This window comes from Haplochromis burtoni, unplaced genomic scaffold, assembly GCF_018398535.1.
Source record: "Haplochromis burtoni strain Fernald_Lab_line unplaced genomic scaffold, NCSU_Asbu1 Contig_382, whole genome shotgun sequence".
Taxonomy (NCBI): Eukaryota; Metazoa; Chordata; class Actinopteri; order Cichliformes; family Cichlidae; genus Haplochromis; species Haplochromis burtoni.
In genome coordinates, this window is record NW_024582743.1 from 286,677 (window position 1) to 297,923 (window position 11,247).

Genomic DNA, 11,247 nt, shown 5'->3' on the forward strand with positions numbered 1-11,247 from the left:
CTATCTATCTCTATATATAACTATATATCTCTATCTATCTATCTCTATATATAACTATCTATCTCTATATATAACTATATATCTCTATATATAACTATATATCTCTATCTATCTATCTATCTATCTATCTATCTATCTATCTATCTATCTATCTATATATATATATACACATCGAGTATGAAAGTAACTAAACCACGCTGCCCCCTGGTGGCTCACCTGCATACTGCAGCATCATAATTTCCTGAGAACTCTGGGAGCTGAGCAGGACCTTAGTGGTTGCTTCGCCAGCTGACAAGCTTGATGAGGCGCAGCCAGGAACAATGTGACAGAAAATAGGTGGAGACGTCATCATGTGATCCCATTTGAGCATTGGGACGCACGGGAAGCGCTCGTCCATGATGTAGGCCGAGTACTGACAAAAAGTGAGAGAGAGGAAGGTGAAGTGGAACCGTTAACGTTTTAGCTGTTTTGTTACTTCCTGTAAATCTTAAGTGATGCTGGGCGTACCTGAGTGGTGATTAGGTGGTGGAAGGAGTGGGAGTCTCCTAGATACCTGGACAGGACAAGTCTCTCTCCGCTCCGACAATCAGCGGTGCTGCTGATACGAAACAGAGTGTGGCAGGAGGCCGGACTCACCTGGAGGGACAGAAGATGAGGGCGAGGAGGAGGAGAGATGGTGAAATGAAAGACGAAGAAGATGTAGGAGGAGTCATTTGATTTAAAATCCACTGGGGTGGGGTACAGAAGCAAAATCGCCAACGTTAACCAGCCTCCTGACTCACCCTGATGTCTGTTAGGTCCACCCCCGTCCTGTCCGCATACAGCACCACTCTCGGGTGGGCAGTGAACTCGCACCATCTCCATGGAGACTTGGCGTTGAAGTACAGGTTGCTGTCCTCATGTCGCACCTTCTGCATCCTGATTGGTCAGAGGGTCAATTTTAGTTTGCGCTTCCCTTTAAACATTGTCATCTCTGAGCGGAATGCATTTCCTTTCCAGTCACCTTTCTCGCTCACTATGTGTGTTAATAGACCTCTCTGCATTGAATCATATCTGTTATTAACCTCTGTCTCTCTTTCACAGCATGTCTTTTATCCTGTCTTCCTTCTCTCACCCCAACCGGTCGCAGCAGATGGCCGCCCCTCCCTGAGCCTGGTTCTGCTGGAGGTTTCTTCCTGTTAAAAGGGAGTTTTTCCTTCCCACTGTCGCCAAAGTGCTTGCTCATAGGGGGTCATATGATTGTTGGGTTTTTCTCTGTATCTATGAAGCGCCTTGAGGCGACTTATGTTGTGATTTGGCGCTATATAAATAAAATTGAATTGAAAATTGACTTTCTCACCCTTTCCCCACCGTCCACAGGTTTGCGGCTCCGCTCTCGCTCGCCACCAGAACTTCACCTAAAACATGAGGACTGGCAGCACAGAGCAGAGATGATTAGCCTCACATGCGCCCCCATACACACACACAAAAAAGATCCATCTCATCAACTTCAATCTTTGAACTGTCACCAACCTGGCGCTGATACAGGTCGCGACCTCCGACGTGCTGACCACCTGGAGTGCCTGTGGCTCATTTCTCTCACTGAACCTCCAAACACCACAGAGGTAATCCGACCGCACAGCCACACAACCTGCAAAACAAACAAACAAACAAACAAACATCTTTAAAAACGCCTCCGTGCTCTGAAGTCATCTCCAAATATTCCCCACAGTTGCTCTCACATTCGCCAAACAGCGAGGCGGTGCTGATCTGTCTGACGGGGCCTCTAAGTGGGAAGCTGAACGGTTTGCTGCTGGTATCCACACAGAAAGGACCGCTTCTGTGGTGCTGCAGCTCCACCTTGTGAAAGTCTGCAGGTACTGTGTTAAGGGCAAGACGCATTTTATCCAATGATGGCTGCAGCCATGGTTATGTGAAATCCTGGCTTTGACCCAGTGAGTACTTTAAAAGTGAAAGAGGTTTTTTTTTAATGGTTTTAAGATCATTGTGGACCTAAAATATTTCTGACAGTGCTGCTTTAGAAGCCTCCTAAATCCAAACTCAAGGATACTGAGGGTATTCAGTGCAGGGTTTCCAGGATAGAGGAGGCAGCCATGCTGAGAGCCATCATCACTCTGTGAAAAGGGAACGAAACTCAGAGCACCCCCTGTGGTTCCTTCGGAGAACAGCAGGCGGTCCCTCTGCTCCGCCAGCTCATCGTACAGCAGTGAGCCGAGCAGCTCTGGAGGGATGGAGTGCACCACGTCATACAGCTGGCAGCTGTGCCGGGCCAGCTTCCGGCAGGGATACTTCTGCTCGCACCTGCGTGGGGAGGGGTAAACGTGATTAAAATAAAACTAAAAGAAAGCTTCGACATCCAGGAATTTCAACCAATCAACTCAACTCACATTTTAACCTTCAGCAAATCCAGGAAGTAGGTCACCCTCCCCATCCTCACTGCATCCTTAAAATATTTCTGCAATCAAACAGAAATCTGATGACCAACGACTGCACGGCTTTCTTCAGTGTTTATATACAAATGTTTACGTTAAACAAAATCTGTTGTTAATGTTTGCTTGAAACTCTCAGCTCAAGATCCAACACAACAAAAAGAACAAGGCTCCACCTTTTGGCGATAGTCAGCACTGCAATCAACACCATAAAAGCTGCATTGTTACTATAGCCCAGTTGGTGTCTGGGCTATAGTAACAATGATGCTTGCTAACGAATACATCCTGACTGAGTGGATCAATTCTGGCAATGACTTAAAGAGTTGAGAAAGGTGTGCATGGTATCTGGCTCCAAGCAATAATTTTATTCTTAGAACATTTATACAAAAGTGAACAATGTTTAGGACCAGAAAACAAACATTTTAAGTCTGTGGCTCCAGTTTGGTTACATTTCACTGGATGTTGATTTCTGAGCCTTTGTGCATTTCCTCTTTTTCACCTGTCTTCTGCTGTAAATGGCATCAGTCCCAAAAATGCTGTAAACCTCTTTCACCTCTGTCTTCTGGCACTCTGTTAAAGTGTAGCTTTTGGTTGCTTCTGTTAAATATCTTAAAGACCAGATTAATATTTGGAGCCAAACAATGCAAATAATTTGAAACTAAACTGCCTTTACATTAAGGTTCTATTTGTGCTGTATTAAATTTGCCAAATCATCCATCTTCTTCAGTGAATCATTCATCCTGTACTGCAGCTGGTAATCCATATTCTGCTCCACAGCCTCAGTGAGTTTGCCAACTGCATGAAATCCACCTGCTGGATGGAGTGGCCCTTCACCTCGCCCAAGATTGTGGTTTTGGAGTGTGTATAAACACAAATCGAGCTGAATGATATCCACTCAATCAGCGGCAAGGAAAACAGCAACTACCTTTTCAAAGGAAGAGTCATAATTTGTTCACTGTGTTCTTTTGGGCTGATAAAATAAATAAATAATTAAATGCTCAAATGAGACACCACATTAAATGTCCATAAAATCAGGGTGTGATTTTGATCACATCTGAAGTAATTTAACCCTATTGTGACGACACCCACCTCTTTTTGCCCTTTTAGCTTAAAGGAGAAGTGTTCGGACAGAACGTTGCTCATGCAGCCGAAGGCGTCCAGGGAGTGATCCATGAAAAAATTATTCATCTAAACACAAAGAAAAGATGAATGTTTGTTAACACGAGTCATCTGGGACTGTTCGTTCCTTTTAATGCTGATTAGAAATTAAACAGTTCTTCACTGCCCAGAAAATTCAGTTTGCTAAACTGGAAAAAATATATGAAACAAAAAATAGACACGACTTAAAAATAAAACCAAACCAAAAACAAAAAAACCCCCAAAACAAACAAACAAGCAAAATAAAATTTTGTCTCTTTGTGATTTTATGATTTAAACTGGCTCACTTACATGCTCTGTGAAGTTCATTGGATCCGGAGGTGTCAAAGGCGAAAGAATAGCTAAAAAAAAAAGTTAAAATTAACGTACATATATGTGGAAAAACACATTCAATGGAAGTCAAGAGTATCTGAAAGAGAAAAACTGCTCTATATTCTGGGCACACCCTTTATCTTCCCTTAGATGTTAAAATCTGGTCCTGAGCTATGACAGCTGTCACTGCAGTTTATTAAGGAGTCTGAACCAGAGGAGCGTCTGCTGACTGAGGACTAGAGCTGGGCGATAGAACGATACCGATATGTATTGCGAAATAACTTTTTCTCGATAGAAACTTTTAACTATTGCGATAGACCTCACCGCTCTTGTCCTCTTAAAAAAAAAAAAAAAAAAAAAAGAACAGACAATCCAAATTAAGTAGGGCAGAGCCGAACCAATCACAGCTGCGTCACGTCATGTAACTTGTTATGTACAGCACAAGTGCCAAGCTGCACATGTGTATTTGTCTGGGAAGCAGCCAGCCGCCGTGCCACCCCGGGTAATGGAGGAAATGAGCGTGCCGACTAGGGAAAAATCAACCGAGAGCGTGACCGAAGGTTACCGAAGAGAAAACATGATGGTTCCAATGCCGGAGAGATTGTCGAACAGAAGAGCCAAAGAAGTTCCGTAGTGTGAAGGTATTTCGGCTATTTCAAGTCTGACAAAAAACAGAGTAGCGCGCACTGTAAATTGTGCCGAAAGCAAGTCTGGAAATACAATAAACCGGTGCATGCTCAATCTCTGACTGAAAGCGCTAATTCGTCATTCGGCTTTTGTCAGACTAAAGTAACTGTTAAAACTGTTTGAAAAGCTAAGCTATACAACAAGGAGAGATTGAGAATTTACTTTTAGTTCTCAGTTTATTTGATATTGACCAAAGTTAGTCAATTTTGTCTGTTCTTCTGTAAAACAAACTAAGATTTATTTTTAGAATTAATATTTTGTTTCTAAGTGGAATTGACAGTTTAGTCTGTTTCGTTTGTTCTATTTTGAAACGCTTTAGTGGCTGCCTTTTGTGTAGTTTGCAATATTTGCCTTTATTTATCTGAAAAAGTCTCATGTTCCTTAAGTACATCTACCCTGTTGAACTTATTATGGGAAATAAATATTTAAATAAAAACAAGCTGCTGATTATTTCACATTTTACTTGTGAGCAACGGCACATTTAAATCTTACAAATATAGTTATTTGGCTTATATCGTGATAGATATCGTTATCGCTTGAAATGAAAAAACATATCGTGTTATGAAAAAATCTTATATCGCCCAGCTCTACTGAGGACTCACCGTGTTTAGGAGCCAGGAGGGGGACCGGCACAGGCTCGACTTGACGCCACAGCTCCCCTCCGACCTGATGCCTGGATGTGAAAGTCCAGGTGGAGAGAGGACCAGAACCAACCTGAAAGTGCAACCACATCCAACACGAATAAAGTTGGAGCCTAACATTTAACACCCCCACAGTTACAGTCAAGCCACCTGCTGGGTTACAAAAAAGAGAAAGAAATATATTTAAAAATCTCTTAAGTTGTAGTTTAAACCAAAAAGGGGCCGTAACAGTTCTGTAACTCGGTAGGTGTAAACCACATGGTTGCCGATAAATAAAAAGATAAATAAAAATAAACAAAGACATTAACAGGAGAATTTGTCACACACATTACTATGATAACTTAACCTCAGTTTAAAGACCTTAAACATAAATATTGCTAAGATCTAGTATATTTTACCCCTTGAATTATCATATAAGCAAAGTTATAATTATTTTCCCAGCAGGAATGCGGACAGATCTGGAGTCACGGAATTATCCACGTGGGACCCACCTGAGGATTGACCCGGTCGTAGCTGGCCCAGCCTCCAGCATTGTGTTTCTGCACCAAATTCGGCGGCCCGCAGTTATAAAACGATGGAAAAAGCTCCTGTGGGAACTGGTAATCCATGTTTGTTTAATGTTAAATCATTCAAACTGTGGTCGGGTTTTCCGTTGTCCACGATGCCTGTCTGTCTCTCTGTCGGTGTTGAAGAACAAGTTCGGGCATGTTCAGCTAACGTTAGCTATCCCGCCGCAGGCAGCGAGCGCGTGTTTCTATTTTTTTTCGTCTGAACATCGTGACACCCGCTCAGAGGTGCTAAACACGATCATATATAAACACACGGGAGTCCAAAACAGACCACGTAGACATCAAAATGACCCCAAATCCTCAGTTAGTCCACCAACACGTGTAGACCCCCTACGACAAAACTACCGGAAGTCAAACTTTACAGCTGGCGCCAACAACAACAACAAATACAATGACTTCCGGTTAGCTTAAAAAGACAAAAACAAAAATTCCAAACTTAAATGAAAAATGTCATGAGACTTACACAAACGAACAACGCCCCCTCCACCCCCCAAAATAAAACAAACAAACAAAAAAACAACAACAGGACTATTGTTGGAAACTATTTAAAGGAAATCCCAAGTGAGAAAACACCACCACCAACACTAAAATAAATAAAGTTGATGGTCGTTTTATGGAAAAAATTACAAAACCCCGAGGATACCGGAAGTTTTCGGTTTCATTTCAAAAGCGAGCAAAATTTCAAAGTAAAGCTTATTTTAACCGATCGCATCAAGGCGATAGACAAGAGTCATACTTTTTTTTTTTTTTTTTTAAAAATCTGCTTTTATTATTTTAGTTTTATTTACGGCGTTGTAGTTAGTTCCAATTAAATTCAAGAGCTATTGTATTGTATTGTATATAATATTTACAAATTAAACTGAGATTGAAACTAAATACATTATTCTCTATAATTTAGTGGTATTTTAATTATTACTATCATTTTGCTGTGTTGTTGTATTTAAGGCTCCATATCGCTGTCAAACTTTTCATTATTTTAGTTATTTAAAAAAGTGTTTCTTTAAAATTTTGTTTTTAGGTGTGGCACGATGATATCACATCTAGCCATTTCATTGTATTTTATTTATTCACCCGGTTATAGTTTTCTGCTGATTTTTGTGGATTTCTGCATTTTAGGAGCCACAACTTATAACGAATTCCCTGCGCATTTTGTTTTATTTTGAAAACCGTTTACCGGATGCGGCTCCTCGGTCGTCCCATGGTCAGCTGACCGAGCATCTCCGAGCGTCTTTAGGACAAACAGACGAAACGAGTCAAGAAAAGGGTATTCCTGTGTTTTATTTTCCACAGAGGGAACCGTTTACCACTCAGCCCCACTGTTAGTGGGAAATGTTCCAGTAGGCCGCTGCTTTTGGTGAGTAAAAGACGTTTTAGCGCTGTTTTGGTTCCATTAGCTGCGCTGCTAACCTGGAAGTCCCGACATTGCAGGTGTAGTTTAGCCTCAGCGTCTCAGACATCATTGCGCAGCTGGTGTGCAGCATCCTTTTAATCACTCATGGGTAGATTTAAGATCAGATGTCCGCTGCTGGTATTTTTCCAGCTGCCAGCTTAATAGCTAGCCTTGGATTAAACATCTCCGTTTTATCCAAACGTGTTAGCTTTAAACCCGAGTGACACCAAGGTTACTGATGATGGCTTAATTACGTTTACGTTGTGTGTGTGTTATTTGTCTGGCTTTATTGCTCTTTTGTGTGTGGGTGACTGTCTTGAGACTGATGGTGTGTTTGTGTCGGACTGGAGCAGCTGGATTAACCTTTTTGACTCTCAATAGTAGAGGAGCAGAAATATGATGTAAAGTGAGCACGTGGCTGTACTGCCTGTGAAGACGTTTCTGATCGCGTTTCAGGGCCCACTGTTTGAGTTAATGCCAGAGTTTCACTTCCCACTCGGGAGTTACTCTTAGTAACTCAGTTTCCAAGTCCTTCTGGTTATCAAGCTCACTATCGGTATACCCATGGCTGACCTGGTGGAAAGCATCATGAAGAATCTGCACTTGTAGGAGGAGGTCTTCCTGAACATCTCTCGTGTCCTGGGCAACAGCAGCTTAATAGTTTCCCATGAAGCATGGTTTTTTTGAGCCATGACTGCAATTTGTATCCTGATATTTGTGCCACAGTTTTATTTATTCCTTTGTACAACCTCATTACTTCAGGTTTTGGGCCACCATTTAATTTGTAGATTGGTTTATGAGTTTCTGGGTTCATGCCTCTGTTTAAGTACTTACCTCAGGATTTTGGACCACAGATTCATTCGTTCGTTAATTTTTGAGCCACAGCTTTGGTTTGCACCTCAGTTTTTCTTTAGTGGGAATGAGTAAATGATGAGTGGGGATGAATGGTCTTAGTTTTCACTACTCCAGCATGGTGGAGTGTGCTGGTCCAAAGTCCTGAACTCTTGAGCTCCCACAGTGAGAGTATCAGGAGGCTCTGTTGTTGCTTTTGAGTAATCTTGTCACCTTGGAGCTAAGGGTCACTGCAATCAATACTAATGCTGATTGGAATGATTGCCTGATTTGCCTCACGTGATTAAACATGTGGTCTCCTCCAGGATGACATTGGCTCTGTTTATGGATCAATAAATGATTTAATGGCGATCAAAAGGATGTAAATAAAATGTCACTTTACAAGGCAGAATCAAACTTCCTGCCCTGTTATTGCTTAACTGAAGTTGTGGTTTTTTTTTTAACAGTCATTCTTACTGACTTCTTATTTGTGTTGTTCTGCATGATTGTTGTTATTTTTATTATGATTTTGTTGGGTCTCTGTATTGTGTTTTTTGAGTTGTTGTTTAAAGGAAAACTCTCCAGCGCTCTTTGCATAAGATTTGTTCTTGAGTCACATCACTTGCAGAATATCCGGAGTATGATAATGATCTGCACTGAGGGATGAACTCTTCACCTTCTGCTTTCACATGTTTGAGTTTTCTTGTTTTTCCGTCTTTTAATGGAGTGTTGCTCTTACAGACTAATCCAGAAAACTTGAAGCTCACTGCACCACACAGCTTGTTTTGTTGGCAGAGCAAGCATTTTTTAATTATCACTTGATCGTATTCATTTCATTGTGGGAAACCAAAGTTATGATTTCAGATTAAAATTATATTTATTGTGCAGACCTGCTACAGAACAATGCTAAACTGGAAGCTGTCTGTCTGCATACGAACTGTTATCTTTAAATCTAAATTTCATATTTGTTGCAAACCTTTCTTCAGACTGACAGCAGCCATCCTCAGGCTTTCTAGCAGTGATACCTGCAGAGGGAGAGCTGCAGAGATCGCAGGGTGTGCTTGGGTAGATTTATCTCACTGCTTTAGTAACTTATTACAATTTGGACTGTAAATATAAACACACTCAAAGATTTGTTCCTGCAGAACAATTTTTTAAACTTGACAAGTTTAAAAAGGTATTCCCATGTGAAATGGGTCATAAATGATCATTTCAGTAGTATTTTAGCTGTTTGAGATTTAATCCTGGTTCTGATTGTGTCCTTAGATATTCAGCTTTATTTGCTGGAGTAAAATCAAACTTCCTCCTGATTGTTGTGCATGAGCATGAGATCCAAAATGCACCAATCAAAACTGTTCCAGGTTGCTGTTACCCACGAAGTCATTCAAATATGTAAATGTTGCTAAAACCATTAAGCTAAGGCACACTTCTGCCACACTGAAGCCTCATTGTTTCCTCTGTTTCTAGACACATCACCATAATGTCGGGGAACAACTTGGTTCTACCCATAGTGCTCTGGGGCCGCACAGCTCCCACACATTGCATCAGCAGCCTGCTGGTGATGGATGACTTTAGCACCATCATCACCGGCTGCCACGATGGACAGATCTGTCTCTGGGACATGACGCCTGAGCTGGAGGTGAGTGTTTGTGCTCCAGCTTTATTCAATCTGCTTCTTCTCCTCCTCTCATCAAACACTCTGCTCCTCTCTTATGTTTCCTGCTCAGATTTGTCCCAGGGCAATGCTGTTTGGTCACACAGCCTCCATCACCTGCCTGTCTAAAGCGAGTGCATGCAGCGACAAACAGTACATCGTCAGTGCATCTGAGAGCGGGTGAGCAATCGTGAAGCGTGCTTCCATGAGACTTCTTTTTGCTAACTTTTATATAACACGTTCATGTGGGTTGTATGTACAGTCGCTGTGTGTACACCTTTCTTTTCTTGTGATTTTTATTTTTTAACTTGTGTCTTAAAGTATTTTTATTTCAGTGCTGAGGCTCAGTTGCGGAAAGATTTGTCAGAATAGTTTTGGGAATAAACTCTGAAGACTGGTATTTAAATTTGAGCCTTTTCATCCTAAATATGTGTCACATCTGCCCTAATTGTTATGCCCGTACAGTGGTTACATGTTACAGACATAAACTGTATAAACGACAGGTTTTGGGACTCTAATGTGGTCCATTTATTTGTCCTATACTGAGACTTTATTACCTTTTGCATTTTGGTTTATTGGAGCCAGAAGTCCACATATTTGGATAAAAGGGTGGAGTACGAGGCTTTTACAGATGGAACTGGCAGACACGTGCATCTGCTAATAGATCAATAACACACTGATCTGTTAATGACCTGTTAACAGATGGGTGTACTGTGATCCCTATAAAAGATAAAGCTCTCCATAGAGGCAGAAACTGTTCTCTGTAACAGTCTGTAAAGTCCTGTAAACTTGGGTCTTTTAATATGGGAGTCTATAAGCGACTGACTCACTTATGGACATAAAAGGAACTGCACTCTTTGGATTTATTTCTCAGTCTCAGAGGTTGCTGCTTGCCTTTATTGATTAAATAAGCGTTATAGCTGTCCTAAATGAAGTTGCCGTTGTGTTTCTGCTGTGATGATTTGTTGTAGGAGGTTTAGTTTAGACAGGGTGATGCATAAAATTTAAAAACAGTGAAATAAGTCATTACAACATATAAATTATTTTTTAAAGCATAACTTCTAAGCCAGCTCTGAGCCAAACTCCAACAAATGCATAAGTGTGAGAAATGTGAAAAAGTCTGAGAGGAAGGCACTGGTGCAGAACAGCACATCAGTGGTAAATGTGTATTAGACTGCCTGACTTCACGTCCAGTCATTTTCAGAGCTGGATGTTTTTGAGATGAGGCATTGTTGGTGTACGAAAGGGACCATCTCATGTACTGCAACCACTGTGGTTTTCTAAAAGAATGCAGTCTATTTTACTACAACCATAATTAGCTTAAAACAGATTAGGCTTCTGTGTATGAGGAAGCTCTTCAAAGTACATTAATGAGTGACAGCAGCTTTTTGACCTTACAGGGAGATGTGTCTGTGGGACGTGAACGATGGACGCTGTATTGAGTTCACAAAGCTGGCATGCGCTCACATTGGCATACAGGTAACACACACACACACACACACACACACACACACACACACACACACACATTTGCATAGCACTGATTCAGCCTCGCCTTATTTATTCAACCCAAATA

General features: G+C 41.3%; 2 protein-coding genes across 5 annotated transcripts in view; one reads left to right on the forward strand and one right to left on the reverse strand.

Annotated features, from left to right (window-relative positions):
* Window positions 1–6,387, reverse strand: part of taf1c (TATA-box binding protein associated factor, RNA polymerase I subunit C) — a 12,333-nt gene extending 5,946 nt beyond the window's left edge. Inside the window, exons 1-12 of one of the 2 annotated variants that reach the window (XM_005944385.3) lie at window positions 5,719–6,287; window positions 5,189–5,300; window positions 3,879–3,928; window positions 3,519–3,617; window positions 2,388–2,455; window positions 2,051–2,301; window positions 1,722–1,850; window positions 1,513–1,630; window positions 1,340–1,411; window positions 783–918; window positions 508–636; window positions 217–412 (exon numbers count right to left, since the gene is read on the reverse strand). In XM_005944385.3, the coding sequence (XP_005944447.1) occupies window positions 217–412; window positions 508–636; window positions 783–918; window positions 1,340–1,411; window positions 1,513–1,630; window positions 1,722–1,850; window positions 2,051–2,301; window positions 2,388–2,455; window positions 3,519–3,617; window positions 3,879–3,928; window positions 5,189–5,300; window positions 5,719–5,835 (1,477 nt within the window). In that variant the 5' untranslated portion in view covers window positions 5,836–6,287. Of the gene's footprint in view, window positions 1–216; window positions 413–507; window positions 637–782; window positions 919–1,339; window positions 1,412–1,512; window positions 1,631–1,721; window positions 1,851–2,050; window positions 2,302–2,387; window positions 2,456–3,518; window positions 3,618–3,878; window positions 3,929–5,188; window positions 5,301–5,718 lie in introns of both variants that reach the window. The other variant, XM_005944386.3, reaches the window with a different exon arrangement.
* A 583-nt stretch (window positions 6,388–6,970) lies between these two features.
* LOC102300574 (WD repeat-containing protein 7) overlaps window positions 6,971–11,247 on the forward strand; it is a 104,751-nt gene continuing 100,474 nt past the window's right edge. For all 3 annotated transcript variants that reach the window (XM_005944381.2, XM_005944384.2, XM_005944383.2), the window contains exons 1-4: window positions 6,971–7,150; window positions 9,485–9,656; window positions 9,745–9,851; window positions 11,072–11,150. In XM_005944381.2, the coding sequence (XP_005944443.1) occupies window positions 9,498–9,656; window positions 9,745–9,851; window positions 11,072–11,150 (345 nt within the window). In that variant the 5' untranslated portion in view covers window positions 6,971–7,150; window positions 9,485–9,497. The remainder of the gene's footprint in view (window positions 7,151–9,484; window positions 9,657–9,744; window positions 9,852–11,071; window positions 11,151–11,247) is intronic.